This window comes from Petromyzon marinus, chromosome 15 (genome assembly GCF_048934315.1).
Source record: "Petromyzon marinus isolate PM22_M1 ecotype Great Lakes invasive population chromosome 15, UKy_Petmar_22M1.pri1.0, whole genome shotgun sequence".
Lineage (NCBI taxonomy): Eukaryota > Metazoa > Chordata > Hyperoartia > Petromyzontiformes > Petromyzontidae > Petromyzon > Petromyzon marinus.
The window spans coordinates 5,689,081-5,712,373 of NC_133681.1; the positions used below are offsets into that span (position 1 = coordinate 5,689,081).

General features: G+C 56.8%; 1 protein-coding gene across 1 annotated transcript; it reads left to right on the forward strand.

Moving 5' to 3' along the window:
• Window positions 1-336: 336 nt before the first annotated feature.
• Window positions 337-22,803, forward strand: EMILIN3 (elastin microfibril interfacer 3). Its single transcript, XM_032954746.2, has 8 exons — window positions 337-2,346; window positions 7,222-7,347; window positions 8,062-8,351; window positions 9,524-9,864; window positions 11,543-13,009; window positions 13,535-13,814; window positions 18,007-18,135; window positions 19,566-22,803. Exons 1-8 carry the CDS (start codon window positions 2,180-2,182, stop codon window positions 19,898-19,900), a joined length of 3,135 nt encoding a protein of 1,044 aa, XP_032810637.1. The 5' UTR covers window positions 337-2,179; the 3' UTR covers window positions 19,901-22,803.
• Window positions 22,804-23,293: the final 490 nt, after the last annotated feature.

The following is a 23,293-nucleotide window of genomic DNA, read 5'->3' on the forward strand; positions in this document are numbered from 1 at the left end:
CAATTTGAATCCGTCCTGAGCCTCCCCTTTCTCGATTCATCCTCAAATGAGTACCTGGTGCGGTGTGTACACGTCGCCACTGGGGAGACAAAGACGGTCCGGCGTGGTGCTGGCCACCTACCCCCTCGTGTGCCGTGTGCCGACCTTTATAGGTGCTGCTCGCTAACAGCACTTGCCCCAAGTCTGTTAAAGGCTGTACGGGGGATCTTTGTCTTTGAGGTGGTGGTGGGGAGGGGAGAAAAAGGTGGTAGAGGCGGGGGGGGGGGGGGTTGGGTGGGTGGGGGTGTACGTGACGTCACGGTGTGAGGGGGGGGTGGAGGTTTCTTATCCGAGCCACTCTCGCGTTCCTCTCTCATCCCGGGCGCGCGCTGTTGGTGCGCGTGCGTGCGCGTGTGGGTGTGTGCGCGCGGGGCTCCACGTGACACCTTCTCCCGCGATTGAAATCGGCGTGGGAAAAGTTTTATTTTCGAATAGATAAGAAATTCACCATCGTCGTCACCGTCATCGTCTACGATAGCGTCATCGATAGCGTCATCGATAGCATCTACACCAGCATCATCTTCTTTCGGGACATCTACAAATAATAACATCGACATCATCTGCATCGTCTGCTCAAACGAACATCCTCATCTTCATACATATTAATATCGAGCGTATTTAGAATGCCATATACTTCAGTAGCAACATCGACATCATCTGCACTTAATCGCATCGACGTATGTATCGCAACGTCTACATCATCTACATAATCTGCAAATACCATCGACATCATCGACATAAAACATCGACACAGTCTACGTCGTCTCCATTAAACTAGTAGCCACATCATCTACAAACATAATCGATGCGACACAGAACATCTATAAGCCCATATACATAAACGTAATCTGCATACCACCAGCATCACCATTCCCAACATCTGTAACAACATAATTTCCGATTGATGTTGAGATCATTAAATTCAAAGGCCATCTGCAACACCATCATCATCATCGTCGACATCATCTACAACATCGTCTCCGGCAACATCACCAACCTCGACATCTACAGCAGCAGCAACTACATCAACGTCTGCAACATCTAGATCAGCGACAAAAGCAACTCCATCGCCATCAATATCATCAGCAGCAACGATGGAACAATCAATATGAAGTTCATAGACACACTGTAAGCACATCGACAATGTGCTGCGGTCGTGTGTGTGCCTGTACAAGTTTCACTGTTGTCAATTGACAAGATGATTTGTCATCACGATCGACTTCCCGGGATATAATTTATTACATCCACTCCGGATCGCCAGGAGATCTTCCTCGAGCCGACCGCCAGAGAGAGAGAGAGCAACGATTGCCATGGTGGTGATCTTACACGCGTTGTTATCCTGCCGAGAACGACGGTGATGGTGATGATGATCAAGAAGATGATGGGGGTGATGATAGTGGTGGTGGTGCCGAAGACTTCGGAGGTGATGATGGCGATGCCATAGATCCAGAAGACAGCGTGGACGATCACCTCCAGAGTTGTCAACCTTCCATCCTTCGAGTTATCCATCCGTCTATCCATTAGTCCATCTACCAATAACTGCATGCACCTGTTCAGTCTACTCGATCGTATGTTCGTCCATCCTTCCTTCAAGCTAGCCACCCATCGACCTATTCACGCGTCCGTATAGTCGCCATCTATTTATCTAGTCATCCAATCGTCTATGCGTCCACCTATTCACCCGACCAACGGCTCACGTATCGGCGTATATATATGCAGCATATCCGTTCATCTATTGACACACCCATAGATTCACTCACCCATCCATCTATTCATTCGATAAGCACAGCGTCGATTAAACTATTCACCCATCGAACTATTCGTTCCTCTATTCGGCCGCCAGTATTTCCCTGGACACACTAGCGTGTCCACCCCATCCGTTAGGTCGCCTATATCCACCACTACTACATCTATCAACCACTCATCAATTCGTCTCCGAAACAACTCAACCCCGTCCGTTCGCCCATCCGATCACCAACTTCGCGCGTCAACTCATTCAATCGCCTATCCATCGATCCATCTATTTGCCTGCCTATTCGATCACCTCACACCAACACCACCACCAGCTCCTTCCACTCTCATCGGTAGCAGGGTTGCAGAAGTCATTGCTCGGCTCGTCGCCCGCCGGCCCCCGCCCGCGATGGCTTCTCTGGCCGCACTGTGTGTCCTCTGTGGCGCGTTGTGGTCCTCGGTGGGCCTCGCGTCGGCCAAGGGCACGTTCCAGCCCCTGGGATACAACCTCTACTCGTGGGGCTCCGGGCCCTCGCACCCTCCCGGAGTTGGATTCCGGCCCCACAACAAACACAAGTAAATGTTTTTTTTTTATTTAAAGCTTTCGTGACTGCAGTGATTCATATTCTTGGTTCTTTCGGTAAAGTCACGTTGAATTGTTTTATATATTTTTTATTATTTTATTGTTTCCCTTCAACGTGACTTTAGCGAAAGAACCAAGAATATGTTTTTTTTGTTCTTGATTTGAAGCTTTCGTGACTGCAGGAATCCATACTCTTTGGTTCTTTCGGTAAAGTCACGTGGGTATAAAATGAAATAAATCACGACGTTTCGGGCGCAACACAAGCGTCCGTCATCAGATCTCGGGCCAAACATCTGTGTCGTAAGAAAGCATGCTTTCCCACCTGCATGCTTTTCCACCTGATGACGGACTCTTGTGTTGCGCCCGAAACGTCGTGATTTATTTCATTTTATACCCACGTGACTTTACGGAAAGAACCAAAGAATATGTTTTGTTGTTGTTATTGTTGTTGTTTTCTTTGCACGCTCGTATAGCCTCAACGAGATTGTTTGGGCAAGTGCTGTTCAGCGAGTAAGCAACCTACGAAGGCCAACACGGCATGCTAAGGGGGGTGGGGGTTGCAGGCATCACGCCTGGCCGCCTTTGTCTCCCTAGTGGCGATGTTTACACACCGTGCCAGGTGTTCATGTTGAGGCTGAGTCGACCTTAGAGGGAGGCCCAGGACCGGTTCAGATAATCGTCACTGGTGTTGTCCGTGAGCGGGAATCGAACTCGGGTGGTCGGGTTCGTAGCGCTAACCGCTCCACTACCGCTCCCCAAGCTCGTGCAGTCACACACTGCGATGGGATGGGGGGGGGACGAGCTAATATCAGACGCGGATGTAATCTCTCCCACGGTTAGGACAACGTGAATGATCTCGGGCCAAACATCTGTGTCGTAAGACCCAGGCCCTCCGCCACCCGACGACGTCACCGCACATTGGCCGAGGGAGCTCTTACGGCTCGCTACGTTCGCCTGACTCACGGAGAGCGATTGCAAATCGTGAACACTGCCCGCGATTAAAAAAAAAACCAAAGGTGTTATAAACCAGATATCCGGCCGTGTTGACTCAGCGGCGGAGCAAGAGGCTCGCAATCGTAAAAGGGTCGCGAGTTCACATCCTGGCTGGGGTGTTTTCACTCAGCCCATCGTCTCTTCGGAGTTGATGAAATCGGTAGCACTTTGCGGGGGAGTCAACGGTGGTCGTCCTATGGATAAACTCGCCCCCTTGCCACCGGAACGTGGAATTTCCACTACGGGCTCGGGGCTGCCAACGGTAACTTGAACGCCCTCGGCAATTCTAATCTCAGCAAATCACTTTGGAGCGTGCGGTGCTGTGTAGTTGCGTTGTGGTTACCGAACTGAGCAGTTCAATTCCCGGCCAGGGCTAACATCAAGTGGTGATTAATCTCAACAAGCCATGGGCCTCCCTTAGGTCGACTCAGCCTTAAGTTCGTACTCGGTGCGAATATCAGTACTTGGGAAAACGTGTGCCGTTATGCAGTATTGTATAAACGGTACGAATTCATAATTGCTTCATAGGTTATAGGCCACGTAATGATCTGGTCAAAGCTGTGCCTCCAGCACCCCACAGAGCCACAGGCTGACAGACACAGGTGAAAGTCACCATTGGTTCAACACAGGTAAACTGGTTGTATTGTCAGTGTGCACGCGTGTGTCTTAGGTTAGTAGGGAGCGATAGTGTAGCGGTTAGCGCTACGCTGCGCTATAAACCTGGCGACCCGGGTTCGATTCCCGCTCACGGCCAACACCAGTGACGATTATCTGAACCGGTCCCGGGCCTCCCCTAGGTCGACTCAGCCTCAAATGAGTACCTGGTGCGGTGTGTAAACATCGCGACTAGGCCGCCTTTGTCTCCCCAGTGGAAATGTAATTTCTTTTTTACTCAATTGAGGCTGAGTCGACCTAGCGGAGGCCCAGGACCGGTTCAGATAACCGTCACACAGACACACGCTGATATACAAATATCCCCCATATAGCCTTACCAGACTGTAGGGGCAAGTGCTGTTAGCGAGCACCTATGAAGGCCGGAACGGTACACGAGGGGGTGGGTGGCCAGCACCACGCCCGACCGCCTTTGTCTCCCTAGTGGCAATGTTTACACACCGCACCAGGTACTCATTTGAGGCTGAGTCGAACTAGCGGAGGCCCGGGACCGGTTCAGATAATCGTCACACAGACACACGCTGATATACACACACACAGACATACACACGCACACGAGCACGTGTGCGAATGTAGCGTCACACGCGGAGTTGAAGGCGGAGGCACGTCCAGGGATGAGGAGGAGGAGGAGGAGGCATGAGGAGGCCGTGTCCGCACGGACCCGTGGAGACTGCGATCCCGGGCTGACCCACGTGTAGCTCCCCCCTCTTCATTAACGTCTCTCGTGGCGTAACCACTACCACATGTGCCCGTGCCTCTGTGTGTGTGTGTGTGCCTGCGTGGAGAGCGGTGGCGCAGCGGTTAGCGCGCTGCACTGCGCTACGAACCCCGGCGATCCGGGTCCGTATCGTGCTCGCAGCCAACATCAGTGACGATTATCTAAACCGGTCCTGATCATCCCCTAAGTCGACTTAGCCTCACATGAGTACCTGATGCGGTGTGCAAATATCGCCACTGGAGAGACAAAGGCGGCCGGGCGTGGTGCTGGCCACCCACCCCGTCGCGTGCCGTGCCGGCCTTCATAGGCGCTCGTAAACAGCACTTGCCCCAACAATCTGTGATGCTTACACGGGGGATCTTTGTCTTTGTGTAAGAGGGTATAAGTTTGAACTGGCTTTGGTTCTCCATCATTGATCCTGACGGGCCATTACCACCCCCCCAATCCCCCTCCTTCCTCCCCCTCACTCTCCCCCTCCTCCATCACCACTCCCCCAGACCTAATTACCAATCAGGCAGTCAGTCTGAGGTTACGCAGCCACGCATACTCGGTCGCATACACACACAGTACTGCATACGTACCTGCACGTTCAACGCGGGTCCTTTTTGTTGTTGTCAATCCACCGCTGGATGAGGGCCCTATACCACACGCAGTGCCTGGTCGTGTTGGGGGGCGGGGGGGGAGTTATTTTTGACCATACTTCACCACGCTGGTCGGTGCGGGTGTGGCACGATGGCACAGTTGTGCACCTCGGTGTGTACAGAGGGTGCCTGCAATATCGTGAACACGTGGACGATGGGAAAGCGAGTGGAACGAAAGTTTGCGCAGGGCAGCCGTGTGTGGGGTGGGAAGGGGGGGAGGGCAGGAGCACGGCCGTCGATAATAACCCGAGACTGGGGAGAACTACGCGTGGAGGTTTATAATAATAAAAATAATCATCATCATTTACATTTGTAAAGTGGCGCACTTCATCCGCCGTGTATGGGAAGCCAGAAAATGAACAGGAGCCTGCGGGGTGTGCGGTCAGAGCGAGACGGGCGGTACGGGCCAGGACCCACCCCCCCCCCGTGTAGCCTGCACAGACTGTCGGGGCAAGTGCTGTTAGCGAGTGGCACCTATGAAGGCCCGACACTGCACACGAGGGTGCAGGTTGGCCAGCACCACGCCCGACCGCCTTTGTCTCCCCGGTGACGACGTTTACACACCGCACCAGGTACTCATTTGAGACTGAGTCGACCTAGGGGAGACCCACGGCCGGTTCAGATAATCGTCATTGGCGCTGGTGGCCGTGAGCGGGAATCGAACTCGGGTCGCCGGGTTCGTAGCGCAGCGTAGCGCTAACCGCTGCACCGCCGCTCCCCACACTTACCGAATCACCCACCCCACCGACTCACCCACCCACTCGCTCAGAGCCGGGGTGAAGGCCACTTTAACATAAAGAACACGCCGCAGGGTAGAGGCACCATCGCTGCGACTGTTCAGAACAGTGAGTGGGACTTGTTGTGCAGTATCTATCTCTATGGGTCTATGTGCGTCTCCGTGTGTCTTTATGGGTATATGTGGGTTTAATATACGGCCCATAGTCTGGGCTGTATGTCCATTTGAGTGAAACCAAGTCAGCACCCACACCTTCATTTCTTGACGACCACATTGCCGTCCAATGCCAGGCCACGGCAAACATCAGCGGCGAGTGAATTCTGAACCCGGTGCTGGGGCAAACCCCCTCACCCCTCACCCCCCACCTCCTCACCCCCCACCCCCTCACCCCCCACCCCCTCACCCCCTCACCCCCCACCCACTCACCCCCCACCGCTCACCCCCCACCGCTCACCCCCTCATCTAACAGCGGATTAGCAGAGGGCATGTGTCACATGTCATCTCCGTGTGATGGTGATGCGTTGGTGTGATGTAATGTTTTCGTATGATGATGATTGAATTACGTGATGGTGTAATGATGTGATATTGCGACCACTCACTCACCCACTTCATCCTTTCCTGCGCCTTCTACGGGAACGACGTTGTGATGGTGAAGTGGCGATGGGTGTTTGTATGGAGTGATGTGATGCTGTGGGCGGTATGATGCCGTGGTAGCGTAATGATAGTGCATGATGCGACGATGTAACGATGTTATGGTGTAGTGTGATGCTATTATTATTATTATTATATCACGACATGACGCTGTGATATTACTGTAAGAACCGGTGCGATTATGTGATGATGTAATGCTCGGATGGTATGATGCCGTGATGGTCTAACACTGTGGTGGTGCGACTCCGATAAGCTTCCCGGTACCTCCGATTAGTGCGGCTGGCTACGTACGGTGCGATATAAGTTCAACATATATACATAGGCGATATGATGCTTTGATGGTATGACGCTGCGGTGGTGTGAATATAGGAACTGGTGCGAGCGTGCAATGAAGACGTGACGCCGTGATGGTACGAAGCCGTGACGGTGTGACGCTGTGGTGGTGGTGTGACTCCAGGAACTGGTGCGCCTTCGTGGTGACCAAGAGTGTGACGTGCGTCATACAAAATGGCAGCGATGCCCACGTGAAGGCCGAGTACCAGCCCTGTTCGTGGGGACTCTCCAAGTGCTCGCGAACTCTCACGTGGGTTGACGACGATGGTGACGACGTCGATGACGACGACGATGACGACGACAACGACGACGATGACGACGACGTCGATGACGACGATGACGACGATGACAACGATGACGACGATGACGACAACGATGACGACGACTATGACGATGATGACGACGACGATGATGACGACGATGACGACGACGACGCTTCTCCACACCGCCCCACGCAGCACGTTCTGTCTGCAACGCCGTGCCCTTAGAAGGAGCGGTGGCGCAGCGATTAGCGCAGCGCGGCGCCGCACTTCGAACTCGGCGCGTTTCGCGAAAAGTTATTCCTAATAGAGAACCCGTGTTATAGCGAAAATGTGTTATGTGGACACGCGTTAATCGAGGACTTGCCGTTTTTAACAGGCGACGTTTCGCGCAATGAGCGGGAATCAAACTTGGGTCGGCAGGTTCAAAGCACAGTGCGCCAACCGCTCTGCCACCGCTCCTCACATCAACACACACACACACCTGCCACTAAGAGGCCGCTCTTAGTGACAGAATTGACTGAGCACCTTAATGATTTGAATATTAAAAACACGGCTGTTGTTACCACGGTGGAATCTCCCTATCCCCCCCACCCCCCCCTTCTAGTACCTGATGAGTGCAGCCGAGATGACGAACGTCGTAGCAATGTAAAAACCTTTTCATTTCTCAACAAATCGCGCGCTCCGCTCACGTGACCCAACAGGTACCGCGTGTACCAGCGGCCCGCGTACCGCGTGGGCTACAAGTCGGTGACCGAACTCGAGTGGCGCTGCTGCCCTGGCTACCACGGGGTCAACTGCCAGGACGAGACGGGCGGCCCCGGGGTGGCCACCGGTGGGCTGCCCAGCGGGGTGCCCGGTGGGGGTACTGGAGGTGGACCCAGTGGGCACACCGATGAGGTCCCGGGGGGCTCCGTGGACGGGGTGCCCGGAGGGCCGCACGCAGGCGATGGAGGGGGACGCCAAGTTCCCAGCCAGAAGATCGACGGACCTGGTAAGACGACGACGGAGGTGGCGCTGTCCTCGTCTCCTGCCGTGTGGCAGGAGGGAGAGGCGACGGTCATCGACGCGCATTGAAGTTGGTTCGACCCAATCCGTCGGGGGTCGGGAACCTGTGGCTCCGGAGCCGAATGCGGCTCATTGCCCGCTGAGATGTTTGTGTGCACGTGGCTCTGCGTGTTTAGCGGCTCTGGAAATATTTTGGGTAAACAATGGCTCCGCTTCCGCTTCTTCTCTGAAAAGTTGTCCACCTCAGAATCAATCCAAGGAGGCAGCAGCAGCAGCGAGTGTAGACCCTGCGTGGATCACGGCGACACCGCCTGGACGTCGCACGGACGTTGCGCGACGTTCGTCGGTGACGCGTTTGATGGTTTGGATGTCCGGACCGCGGTCGCTTACCGCGTCCGCAGCCGCCCGCGAGTGCCGATGCCTGGCGCTGTGACCGGCGGTTCAGTCACAGAGCAGCGGTGGAAGGGCCAACGCTGTCACTCGTTGAAAACCAATTTACACGGTGCTCGCAAATCGCTGCGTTGGAAACACGGCGTAAGTGGAAACGCCACGTGATCGCCCTTAACCCACAGCGTTCTTCATTGCAAGGCCACGTGGGTCACTGGCGACCGCTGATGGTCGTTAGTGCGGCCCCTGACGTTGCGGTCTCCCGACAAAACACACAACACGTGACAACACCCCACCCACCCATGATCATCGTCGTGCTGCTGTCACACCTCCCAATGGTTTGAAACGTGGAACACTGCTCGTACCGCTGAGCCACCACCATGAACACCACCACCACGATCACCACCGGCACCACCACTATTCTCACCACCAACCAGCGGTGTAGGAACTAACTCCATCATCAGCTCAGGGCGTGCGGCAATCGGCCAGGTGGGGCCCCAATATTTGACTTGTCTCGCACGGTCGCACCTAGAGGCTGCTATTATATACCGCGGCCTCCTCTTGCCTAATCACATCATTACAGAAGTTGTTGTTCTGTTACACTGTTGTTGTTGAAATCACATCTCATGGTGGTTGTCAAGGAGGCCCCAACTCGTAGCTTTTGCCACCAGAGGTGCCCCCACGCTCGTTACGCGACCGCCACACCAACCATCATCATCATCATCATCGCCGCCACCACCATCATCGTCGCCGCCGTTTATCTCCACCCAGGCGGCAGGGCCCCGCCCGACCTGCTGGGCGAGCGCGTGTCCCGGCTGGAGGAGGACAACCGGCGCCTCGCCTCGTCGCTCGAGACGCTGCGAGTCTCCCTGGCCGGCATGGCCGATCGCCTCCGTGCGGCCGCACAGGAGGACGCGAGCCGCCTGCTGCTGGGCCTGCTGGAGAGCGGCGCCAACACGCGCCTGCCCGAAGGCACGGCGATCCGGGATCCCGAAGGACTCCTGCCCGACCTGCGCGCCGCCGGCCTTCGGCTGGGGCCCAACGGTCAGCTGGTGGCGCCGGGCCTCCAGGAGGTGGCCTCGAAGGTCACGCAGGTGACCGACGTGCTCAAGGTGGGTTGGACGGGGGCGTCCGGGTGCCGATGTAAAAAAAAAAAAAACTACGGACAAAAAACCAAAACAATGGGTTTTTTTTGTCATACTAAAGGTTTTTGGGTTAGATATAAATTTGTTGCAACCCTCCACCATCCGACGCAGCCAATCGCCAAACAGTGATGGATGTAATTACCAGCGAAACGTCGTACTAATAAAATTGTAAATGCTTCTGGATTTATTCTCCAACGCACCGGTGGGCTGAAGTAGTAACTAATTTGCATTTTGTTTACGTGACAAATCCCTTACTAATTGGCTGTGTCGGGTGGTGGAGGGATACGACACATTTATACTCACGCGATCTAACCCAAAAACGTTTATGATGAATAATATTGGTCGCGAAAGCAGAAGTGTTAAATGTGTTTTATTTTAACAGGCAAGGCCCCACTGAGCTTTATAGCGCAGAAGCGACCCGAAAATCACAAATGATAGCTCAACGAAGTGGGCTTATCATCACGTGGAAATTAATAGCAGCCAAATACTCTAAACAGCGTGGTGATGTTGATTCTAAATGTGGAGGGAGAAACCGGTGGACCCGGAGAAAAATCCACGCCACCACGGGGTGAGAGAGACACGCAAACTCCAAATAGGCATCAAGGTCGGGATCGAACCCACAACCTCCTGCATACCAGGCGAGTAGTTAACATCTCGCCGCCGTGGCGAGATGTTAAAGTATGGATTCCTGCAGTCACGAAAGCTTCAAATCAAGATTGAGATGTAACGATTGTAGTAACTGAATACCGATTCGAGTGGTTTTTTTTTTTTGTCGGGGCGTCTTAGAACGCTGTACACGCACCACGTGGGCCACCCTGGATTGTTATCCTCTTCCCTCCCCTCGCCTCTCCTTCCCGGGTCTCCCCTCCCCCTTTCGTCATCCCGAAGTGTCCCTCTATCGCTGCTATCACTCATTCCTCAATATCTCGCACGCCCCTTGGCGTCCAAACCGTTCCGTTGTGTATCACCGTTTTCTGAACATTGTCAAGCGCTTTGAGCGAAGGCGCTCTGTAAATATAAAATTAGGTTAGGTTATTCTGACTTCCTCGATTTTTTCTTGATGATGGTTCCAACCCCATCGGCGTGTGTGTAATCGGCTTGTGTGTAACAGGCGTGTATGTTATTGGCGTGTGTGTAATCCGCGTATGTGTAATCGGCGTGTGTGTAACCGGCGTGTGTGTAACCGGCGTGTGTGTAACCGGCGTGTGTGTAACCGGCGTGTGTGTAATCCACGTGTGTGTAACCGGCGTGTGTGTAATCCACGTGTGTGTAATCCACGTGTGTGTAATCCACGTGTGTGTAATCCACGTGTGTGTAACCGGCGTGTGTGTAATCCGCGTGTGTGTAATCGCCGCTAAACTTAACTGTGAGAACGATTCCGTCAACTCAGCGGTGAGTGAGCTGGATGAACGATAATGATGGGCGCGTTCAAAAACGCTCGTCCGCGTGACGATTTAATTCGTTCGTGTTGTGCTGGGTGGTGCGGTGCCTTGACGACACAAATGTGGCCCGATCACGACGTGGCCTCACGTAACAAATAAACACGTAGCTGCGAATCACCGTCACGACCTATCGCCGTCATCGTCACCGTCGTCGTCATGACGAATCGTCCCCCCTTCTCTCCTCTCGTCCCAAAACAATGCAGACGAAGAGCGAGGCTCTGGACGAGCTGCAGGGCCTGGTGCTGGACCACACGCACAAAATCCAGCAGCTCATGGACATCAGCAGGAACGGCGCCGACTCGGCGGCGGGCCACGACCTCTCGTCCATCGACGCGCACCTCCAGAAGCGCATCGACGACGCCAGGGCGCAGATCCTGTCGGGCGTCGAGCAGAAGACGTCGGCGCTCAAGTGCAGCTGCGACACGCAGCTGGTGGTGCTGCAGCAGCAGCAGGAGGAGCAGCGCGACCAGCGCGTGCAGGACGCCCTCGACGGATTCACGGGCCAGCTGGAGAGCCTCCGAGCGCGCCTCGACGCGCCCACCGGCCCGGTCGGCGACCCCTCCGCCGGCGGCACCGGCGGCTCGGACGTCGGCGGCGACTGCTGCCGGGACCTCGCGTCTCGCCTCGGCGGGCTCGAGTCGCGAGTGTCGCTCGTGGGCGACGCTCACGAGACGCTGAACGCTCGCCTCGACAGCGAGGTGGAGCGCCTGGGCGGCGTGGCGGGCGGCGCCCTGCCCGAGGACGTGGACGCTCTGCTCCGGGAGCGCTTCGAAGACCTGGAGGCGCGCATCAACGCGAGCGAGAAGAACGCCGAGGTGCACTGCCAGTACGTGCAGGACGTGCTGCGGGGACAGCTCGCGGCCGACATCGACGGCATCCAGACGGGCCTCGACAGCAAGCTGCAGGGCTTCGAGGACAAGTTCGTGAACATCATCACGGAGATCGGCGGCCAGGGAGGAGGAGGAGGAGGCGACGGGGCAGATGGCGCGGGTCTCCTGGGCGCCGAGCTGGGCGACCTGCGGGCCCTCCTCGCCGGGTTCGCGGCGAACTCGTCGGGCGCGGCAGCTCACCTCGACGGCATCGAGGGGCGCCTGCGGGAGCTGGAGGAGGTGTGCAGTACCAAGTGCGTGGTGAGCGAGCCCGAGCTGGAGGGCATCAGGGCGGGCATCGCCGACTGCGGCGCCAAGCACGAGCTGACGCTGCTGCGCCTGGAGCGGCAGAGCCACGCGCTGCGCCTCGTCAACCGCAGCGTCCACGAGCTGCAGGCCCGGCGGCCCGACGGGGCAGGAGGAGGGGGAGGAGAAGGGGGAGGAGGAGACGGGGACGTGGGCTCCCTGCAGGGCGAGCTCACCATCCTCAAGGTGAACTTCAACGCCTTCAACCGCACGCTCAAGGGGCTGCGCGACGCGGCCGCACGGCGCGAGCACGACGAGCGGCTGTCCGAGACGTCGTCCTCGTCGTCGACGACGACGACGGTGCTGGAGGAGAGCGAGCGGCAGCTCGTGCACGAGGTGGCGCAGATGCAGCGGCTGCTCAGCGACCACGGCTCGCGCATCTCGCTCGGGGACCGACGCGCCCGTGGCCTCCGCGCCGAGCTGGGGAAGCTCGCGGGGCAGATCGTGGCGGAGGTCGGGCGGTGCAAGCTGTCGGCCAAGGCCGCGCACGAGGAGGTGGGGCCTCGCGCTCGCCGCTGTCGTGGCGGCGGCGGTGGTGGTGGTGGTGTTGATGAAGATGACAGTGGTGGCGATGATGACGGTGGTGGTGTTGATGGGGGTGGTGGCGGTGGTAGTGTTGTTGACGACGGTGGTGGTGGCGGTGGTGTTGATGATGATGGTAGTATTGTTGACGACGGTGGTGGTGGTGGTGGTGTTGGTGGCGGCGGTGGTCTTGACGAGGATAACGACGACGGCGGCGGCCGGCGGTAGCTCCTGGCGACACGTGACGACACGCGACGACGCGGCACGTGACGACACGTGACACATGACGACACGCGACGAGGCGACACGTGACGACACGCAACACGTGACGACACGCGACGACGCGACACGTGACGACACGCAACACGTGACGACACGCGACGACACGCGACACGTGACGACACGCGACGACGCGACACGTGACGACACGCGACACGTGACGACGTGCTGCCGCGTGCTCCGCCGCGCCGGTCACCGACCGTGGCGGGTCGCCCGCAGGTGCACGGCTTCGACGGGCGCGTGGCGCACGTGGAGGACGCCTGCTCCAGGCTGCACGCCTTCTCACAGAGCCTGGACCGCGTGCGCGACGCCACGGAGCGCGCCGCGCACGACGCCCGCTCCGACATCGCCCGCCTCGAGCGCGCCGCCGCCTCGCAGCAGCGCGACGTCGCCGAGCTCAAGGGGGCCATCGACGGCGTGGAGGGCCGCCTCCGTGAGGTGGCGGCCGCGTCGGCCGCGGCGAAGTCGGCGTCGTCGCTTGCGCCCGGGGCCCCGTTCGGTGAGTGGCGCGGGCTCAGATCATTCGCGTGTGCATGGATCTCCGTGTGAGACTCTGGGTCTCTGCGTGTGTGCGTGGATCTTTGTGTGAGACTCTGAGTCTCTGAGGTGTCTGCGTGTGTGCGTGGATCTCTGTGTGAGACTCTGGGTCTCTGGATCTCTGCATGTGTGCATGGATCTCCGTGTGAGACTCTGGGTCTCTGCGTGTGTGCGTGGATCTTCGTGTGAGACTCTGGGTCTCTGCGTGTGTGCGTGGATCTCTGTGTGAGACTCTGGGTCTCTGCATGTGTGCATGGATCTTTGTGTGAGACTCTGGGTCTCTGGATCTCTGCGTGTGTGCGTGGATCTCCGTGTGAGACTCTGGGTCTCTGGGTCTCTGCGTGTGTGCGTGGATCTCCGTGTGAGACTCTGGGTCTCTGGGTCTCTGCGTGTGTGCGTGGATCTCCGTGTGAGACTCTGGGTCTCTGCGTGTGTGCGTGGATCTTTGTGTGAGACTCTGGGTCTCTGCGTGTGTGCGTGGATCTCTGTGTGAGTCTCTGGGTCTCTGCGTGTGTGCGTGGATCTCTGTGTGAGACTCTGGGTATCTCGGTGTCTGCATGTGTGCGTGGATCTCTGTGTGAGACTCTGGGTCTCTGTGTGTGTGCGTGGATCTCCGTGTGAGACTCTGGGTCTCTGGGTGTCTGCGTGTGTGCGTGGATCTCTGTGTGAGACTCTGGGTCACTGGGTGTCTGCGTGTGTGCGTGGATCTCTGTGTGAGACTCTGGGTCTCTGCATGTGTGCATGGATCTTTGTGTGAGACTCTGGGTCTCTGGATCTCTGCGTGTGTGCGTGGATCTCCGTGTGAGACTCTGGGTCTCTGGGTCTCTGCGTGTGTGCGTGGATCTCCGTGTGAGACTCTGGGTCTCTGGGTCTCTGCGTGTGTGCGTGGATCTCCGTGTGAGACTCTGGGTCTCTGCGTGTGTGCGTGGATCTTCGTGTGAGACTCTGGGTCTCTGCGTGTGTGCGTGGATCTCTGTGTGAGACTCTGGGTCTCTGCATGTGTGCATGGATCTTTGTGTGAGACTCTGGGTCTCTGGATCTCTGCGTGTGTGCGTGGATCTCCGTGTGAGACTCTGGGTCTCTGGGTCTCTGCGTGTGTGCGTGGATCTCCGTGTGAGACTCTGGGTCTCTGGGTCTCTGCGTGTGTGCGTGGATCTCCGTGTGAGACTCTGGGTCTCTGCGTGTGTGCGTGGATCTTTGTGTGAGACTCTGGGTCTCTGCGTGTGTGCGTGGATCTCTGTGTGAGTCTCTGGGTCTCTGCGTGTGTGCGTGGATCTCTGTGTGAGACTCTGGGTATCTCGGTGTCTGCATGTGTGCGTGGATCTCTGTGTGAGACTCTGGGTCTCTGTGTGTGTGCGTGGATCTCCGTGTGAGACTCTGGGTCTCTGGGTGTCTGCGTGTGTGCGTGGATCTCTGTGTGAGACTCTGGGTCACTGGGTGTCTGCGTGTGTGCGTGGATCTCTGTGTGAGACTTTGGGTCTCTAGGTGTCTGCGTGTGTGCGTGGATCTCTGTGTGAGACTTTGGGTCTCTAGGTGTCTGCGTGTGTGCGTGGATCTCTGTGTGAGACTCTGGGTCTCTGAGGTGTCTGCGTGTGTGCGTGGATCTCCGTGTGAGACTCTGGGTCTCTGGGTGTCTGCGTGTGTGCGTGGATCTCTGTGTGAGACTCTGGGTCTCTGGGTGTCTGCGTGTGTGCGTGGATCTCTGTGTGAGCCTCTGGGTGTCTGCGTGTGTGCGTGGATCTCCGTGTGAGACTCTGGGTCTCCGTGTGGGTCTCTGCGTGTGTGTGTGGATCTCTGTTTCAGTTTGTTGTAGTGGTGGCACACTGCGCTTAAAACCCGGCGACCAGAGTTTGCTTCCCGCTCGCGGTGCGTGACGGTGTGTGAAAGTGCGTGACTGTGCGTGACTGCGTGTGACTGTGCATGTGACTGTGCGTGACTGTGCGTGTGACTGTGCGTGTGACTGCGTGTGACTGTGTGTGACTGTGTGTGTGACTGTGCGTGTGACTGTGTGTGACTGTGCGTGTGACTGTGCGTGACTGCGCGTGACGGCACGTGACTTTGCGTGACTGTGCGTGTGACTGTGCGTGACTGTGCGTGTGACTGTGCGTGTGACTGCGTGTGACTGTGTGTGACTGTGTGTGTGACTGTGCGTGTGACTGTGTGTGACTGTGCGTGTGACTGTGTGTGACTGTGCGTGTGACTGTGCGTGACTGTGCGTGTGACTGTGCGTGACTGCGCGTGACTGTGCATGACTGTGCGTGTGACTGAACGTGACTTTGCGTGACTGTGCGTGTGACTGTGCGTGACTGTGCGTGTGACTGTGCGTGTGACTGCGTGTGACTGTGTGTGACTGCGTGACTGTGCGTGTGACTGTGCATGTGACTGTGCGTGTGACTGTGTGTGACTGTGCGTGTGACTGTGTGTGACTGTGCGTGACTGTGTGTGACTGTGCGTGACTGTGTGTGACTGTGTGTATGACTGTGCGTGACTGTGTGTATGACTGTGTGTGACTGTGTGTGTGACTGTGTGTGTGACTGTGTGTGACTGTGCATGACTGTGCGTGTGACTGTGTGTGACTGTGTGACTGTGTGTGTGACTGTGTGTGACTGTGTGTGACTGTGTGTGTGACTGTGTGTGACTGTGTGTCAAGGGATGGCTCCCTATTGCTCAACCACGTTACGTATGCTGATGATTTGGTAATAGCTGCTCAGTCAGAGGAGGAGTTGGAGACGCTGCTGCTGAGACTGGAGCGTGCCACTAAGAGGTGGGGCCTTACCATCAGCCCCACCAAAACTAAGCACCTGCCTGGGTATTTTGTACCATCGGACACTCCACCCCCACAACTCCCAATCGGTGATGGGGCAGTTGTGGAGAGAGTGGAGAGTTTCCCATACCTGGGCAGTGTGCTTATGACTGGCTCCAGTTTAACAGCAGAGGTCTCACTCCGAATCAGTCGAGCGGCAATATCTTTTCATCGGTTGCGTAACGCTGTGTGGAAGCTACCTGGTCTGTCACTCCGCACTAAGCTTCAGGTCTTCTCGGCCACGGTCATTCCCTCCCTTCTCTACGCTTGCGAAACGTGGACCCCCCTAATGGAACATCTTCGCCGGTTAGAAACATTTAGGCTGGCCTGCCTATGATCCATCCTGGGTTTAACCAGACTGGATTGTGTGAGGAGCTCACAAATCTTTGAAAGATCTGGGCAAGGTCCCATCGGTGAGCTCCTCCGGCGGGGAAGGCTGCAATGGCTGGGTCATGTAGCCTGCATGCCCAGCCACCGCATGCCGAAACAGCTTTTGTTCGGCCGGATTGAGGGGGCTAAGCGGGCGCTGCACGGGCTAGAGAAGAGATGGAGTGATGTGGTACAGGAGGACGTGGAGCTGAGTGGACTTGCCGATGACTGGTACCAGCGGTGTCAAGATCGGCCTCTGTGGAGGAGGCTCGCGAAGGACGCTACTGGGCAGTTGGAGGCAGTCGCCCTCCAACAACAACGGAGGGCGGAGGAGCGACGCTCACAACAACGAGCGGAGCGCCGGGTGGCTAAAGCACAGCAGGTTGGCACAATAGGGGGCACAGTTGGTGCATCAGCCAGTCATCTCAGTGAGTCGACCCGTGGCACCTGGGTCTGCCCCGTGACCTCCTGCCAGCGGGCGTTCGACACTTCACGTGGCCTCAGGGTGCACATTGCCTGGCACAAGCGTCGTGGTGACGTCACCTCCACTTAGTGGCGAATGGCGGTTGTTGTTGACTGTGCGTGACTGTGTGTGTGACTGTGCGTGTGACTGTGTGTAACTGTGTGTGTGACTGTGTGTGACTGTGTGTGTGAATGTGTGTGACTGTGTGTGTGACTGTGTGTGACTGTGTGTGACTGTGTGTGTGACTGTGCGTGTGACTGTGTGTGTGACTGTGTGTGACTGTGTGTGACTGTGCGTGTGACTGTGTGTGACTGTGTGTGTGACTGTGTGTGACTGTGTGTGTGACTGTGTGTGACTGTGTGTGTGAATGTGTGTGACTGTGTGTGTGACTGTGTGTGACTGTGTGTGTGACTGTGTGTGACTGTGTGTGTGACTGTGTGTGTGACTGCGTGTGACTGTGCGTGACTGTGTGTGACTGTGCGTGACTGTGTGTGTGACTGTGTGTGACTGTGTGCACAGGGGCGCTTGCTCCCCACTCCCCCAAGGCCGCCGCCTTCTCCGTGGCGCTCTCTGCGCGCTCCGCGGGAGACGTCGTGAGGTTCGACCGCCTCCTCCTCAACGACGGAGACAACTACGAGCCCACGACAGGTGCAGGTCCACCCCGCTGCGTCCACCCCGCTGCGTCCACCCCGCCGAGTCCACCTCACTGAGTCCACCTCACTGAGTCCATCCCTCTGAGTCCACCTCACCGATTCCACCCCGCTGAGTCCACCCCGCTGAGTCCACCCCGCTGAGTCCACCCTGCTGAGTCCACCCCTCTGAGTCGACTCCGCTGAGTCCACCCCGCTGAGTCCACCCCTCTGAGTCCACCCCTCTAAGTCCACCCCTCTGAGTCGACTCCGCTGAGTCCACCCCGCTGAGTCCACCCTGCTGAGTCCACCCCACTGAGTCCACCCCGCTGAGTCCACCTTGCTGCGTCCACCCCTCCGAGTCCACCCCGCTGAGTCCACAACCCGCCGAGTCCACCCCGCCGCGTCCACCCTGCCGCGTCCACCCCTCTGAGTCCACCTCGCTGAGTCCACCTCGCTGCGTCCACCCCTCTGAGTCCACCTCGCTGAGTCCACCCCGCAGAGTCCACCCCGCTGAGTCCACCCCGCTGAGTCCACCCCTCTGAGTCCACCCCGCTGAGTCCACCCCGCTGAGTCCACCTTGCTGCGTCCACCCCTCCGAGTCCACCCCGCTGAGTCCACCCCGCCGAGTCCACCCCGCCGCGTCCACCCTGCCGCGTCCACCCCTCTGAGTCCACCTCGCTGAGTCCACCTCGCTGCGTCCACCCCTCTGAGTCCACCTCGCTGAGTCCACCCCGCAGAGTCCACCCCGCTGAGTCCACCCCTCTGAGTCCACCCCTCTGAGTCCACCCCGCTGAGTCCACCCCTCTGAGTCCACCCTGCTGAGTCCACCCTGCTGAGTCCACCTCGCTGAGTCCACCCCGCTGAGTCCACCCCACGGTGTCCACTTGCTCGCTCACCATGGTTTGGAGCTCGTCGCCGTAGTCGCACACAGCAGAGACGCCCCGATTCGCCACTTGTAGTCATGACGATGGTGACGATGATGGTGACGATGGTGATGGTGGTGATGGTGATGTTGGTGATGATGGTGGTGATGTTGGTGATGATGGTGACGATGGTGATGATAGTGGTGGCGGTGATGTTGGTGATGATGGTGACGAGGATGATGATTGTGTTGATGATGGTGATGATGGTGATGATAGTGGTGATGATAGTGGTGACGGTGACGATGGTGATGATAGTTGTGACGGTGACGTTGGTGATGATGGTGACGATGGTGATGATGGTGGTGATTGGTGACAATGGTGATGATAGTGGTGACGGTGACGTTGATGATGATGGTTACGAGGATGATGATTGTGTTGATGGTGATGTTGGTGATGACGGTGAGTATTATCCGCAAGATGAACGCTCGTGACAGCAGTGTCATTGGCGGCGATGATGATAACGACAACAACAACAGCAGCAACAATCACAAAGATGACCCCGGCGACCCCCTTCTTCCCCCAGGCATCTTCCGCGTGCCCTACACGGGCCGCTACCTCGTGAGCGTCGCCCTCCCGGCTCGCACCGGGCCCTCGACGTCGCGCGTGACCCTCGTGGTGTCCGGCGAACCCGTGGGGCAGATCTCAACGGCGGGGGAAGGAGGAGGGCCGTGGCTCAACCTCGGCGGGGAGGAGGAGGGGGAGCAGGAGGCAGTCGCGTCCTCCTCCTCCTCTTTCCTGGCGGTGCTGGGTCTCAACGCGGGCGACACTCTCTACGTGGCCAGCTCGCTTGGGCAGGTGGGGCGTGGCGCGACGTTCAGCGCCGCGATGCTGTACGAGACGCAGGAGGGGACGCTGTGAGCGCGCGCGGTGTGACCGCGTGCTGGTGCGTGTGTGTGTGTGCGTGTGTGGATGTGTGTGTGCGTGTGTGTGTGGATGTGTGTGTGGATGTGTGTTTGTGGATGTGTGTGTGCGTGTGTGTGTGTGTATGTGTGTGTGCGTGTGTGTGTGTGGATGTGCGTTTGTCTTTGCGGGGGGCGGGGTTAGCGCGCTGTGCTGGACAGCCGGCAAACCCGAGTTCGATTTCCAACATCGGTGACGGTTATCTGAATCGGTCCTGGGCTTCCCCTAGGTCGACTCAGCCTCACTGGTGCGGTGTGTAAACATCGCCACAAGGTGCTCGCTTGCAGAACTTGCCCCGACAGTCTATTAAGGCTATGGGGGGGTGCAGGGTTCTTTGTCGTTGTTGTATCTGTGTCTGAGTGCCGTGCCGGCCTTCATAGGTGCTGCTCGCTCACAGCACTTGCCCCATAGGTCTGTTAAGGCTATACGGGGGATGTTTGTCTTTGTGTAGTGAGTTCAACTGAGTCGCAGACGTATACTTGGAGGCATTCATTTAACTCCAACACACGGGGTAAAGAGGCTAGTTAACACGTGACTGGTGTAGTTAACCTGGTGGTGACCACCAGGCTAACTACACTAGTTACCACGTGACTAGTGTAGTTAGCCAGGCGGTGACCGCCAGGCTAACTACACTAGTTACCACGTGACTGGTGTAGTTAACCTGGTGGTGACCACCAGGCTAACTACACTAGTTACCACGTGACTGGTGTAGTTAACCTGGTGGTGACCACCAGGCTAACTATACTAGTTACCACGTGACTGGTGTAGTTAACCTGGTGGTGACCACCTGGCTAACTATACTAGTTACTACACTAGTAACTACACTAGTTACCACGTGACTAGCTACAACGGACCGGAACCACAGCTCGGGTCCAGGTCCACGTGTTGGAGACTCGGTAGAATGTAGAACGTTGATGAAGGTTGCTTCAAGATGAACAACAACGCCGGTCCCTCTGGGGACCCGGCTTATATCCTCTGTGGCGTGGCCAGCTCCGCCCTTGGCCACGCCCACCTTCCAGAACCCTCAAGCAGGATCTGGACGCTAACCACGTGACCACCCCTAACCCCCACTTGGGGCCTCGTTGTAGACTTAACCGGTCACGTGTCCTCTCGGGTCAACCAGAGTTCCACGGCCTTTGGTAGCCCCGTTCCTAGGGCCGGCACTCCCACACCCTATCCTGTAGGGGCTGGCACTGCACGCCAAGCGTGGTGCCATCCAGCGCTGTCAATCAGCGCTCACCGGGCCCCTCTAGGGCCGGTACTGCACCCACATCACTGTGGTGTCCGCGATGTCGCTACATTTGTAAAAGTGTCAGTGTATGTTAACGCGCGCGTGTGTGTGCATCTGTATATATGTTGTGCGTAAGCGTGAGTACGGGGAGCGGCAGTGCAGTGGTTAGCGCGCTGCGCCACGAACCCGGCGAGCCGAGCTCGATTTGCCACTCGTCTGAACCGGTGCTGGGTCTCCCCTAGGTCGACTCAGCCTTAAAAAATGAGTGCTGCGGTGCGTAAACGCCGGAAACGGGGCGTGGGGGTCGGGAAAGACAGCCAGCCGGGCATGGTGACGTCCACACCACCCCTTCGTGTGCCGTGCCGGCCTTAATAGGTGCTTGCTAACAGCACTTGCCCCAATAGCCTGTTAAAGGCGATACGGGGGGTGGGTGAGGGAGGGTTCTTTGTGTAAGGGCTGTACATGTTTGCGTTTGTGTGTGTGTAGTGTAGCGGTTAGCGCTACGCTGCGCTACGAACCTGGCGGCCCGGGTTCGATTCCCGCTCACGGCCAACGCCGGTGACGATTATCTGAACCGGTCCCGGGCCTCCTCCCCTAGGTCGACTCAGCCTCAAATGAGTACCTGGTGCGGTGTGTAAACATCGCCACTGGGGAGACAAAGGCGGTCGGGCGTGGTGCTGGCCACCCCAACCCCCTCTTGTGCCGTTCCGGCCTTCATAGGTGCTCGCTAACAGCACTTGCCCCTACAGTCTGTTAAGGCTATACGGGGGATCTTTTTGTATCTATCTATATGCCCGCTGGGTCTCCTGGTATTTGTATGACTTCGCCAAACACGTGTCACCTGCACCACCCCGCGCGCGCCCCATAACCACAATGCAACCCGGGCCACGCGCCCCGGGGACTCGGGTCGCATCTCGCTGCCCGGCCACGCGCACAGGGTTTAGGAGTCCAGCAAAGTCCGACGTTGATACAACGTCGGACTAACGTTTCCACGCGTTGACGGGGCGATGTGCACGTGTAGCACGCGCTGATCGAAAGGGGTGGAGGGCCCTTCTGTTTCCGCGTTTGTTCGTGGAGCGCTTGAATTGCGTTGGATTATAATTATTATCAAGGCAAGGGCCGCGTGCGTGGCTTTATGAGTCGTCCATTAAAGTAACAACAGCAACAGTGGTAATTTGACTTGATACGTGAGACTCTCAACACCCAACGTTGTCATTTTATGGTGCTATCACTCGCGACGTCCCGGTTCATCGGCGAGATGCTGTACAAAGTTGGGGGGGGGGTGGGGATGGGGGGTTCACATATTTACCTATATCAGTAAGTCATCTATAAGACGCAGATTTAAATTGTCTAACCCAAGCGCTGAGAGTGGTCGCCACATATACGAGGATGGTGGTGGTGGTGGAGTGGCCACGGTGTACACGAGACTGTTTTTTTTGTTACAAAGGGTTTGTTTTTCGTGGAGCTGAAATAATTGTTATATTTTAAACGCAATGGTTTATATATAGCATATTGTTATATATGCATCTTTGAAGCTGTATTTAAGAATAGACCAGATAACAAAAAAATACTTATTTTGTATCGCCGAACTTGTGTTTTTATACAACAAATAAACATCGATTACAACTTTGGTGGTGGTGAATCGTCAATTTGTCAACTGGACCTCCGCCATCCGCACATCTCAACATCTTCCTGGCTCCTTCATCCCCTGCCCAGCTTGAACTCATTTCTTCAGAACTGCTTTGTGTTGAGTGTTGGCAAATTTGGGTGGGGAATTGTCCCGGTCACCCCTCCACCCCCTCTACCCCCACCCCCTCTACCCCCCCACCCCCTCCACCCCCTCTACCCTCTCCACCCCCTCCACCCCCTCCATCCGTATTGTATCGCTCGGACGTCCACTGACAGGGCCCTCATGGAGCAGTTCCTGTGACATCCGCCGACACAAAGGGGATTGTGCGATGCCCTGCGAAATATCCGAATGGATTCTTCACTTCATGACAACACAGCACGCCGATAGCATAATCGCGATAAAATTGGGGAAAACGGGGACGATTTTATAAAATCATGTAAATAATAATAGGCAAGGGACGTAAACACAACTGGATCATAATTTCTTTAGG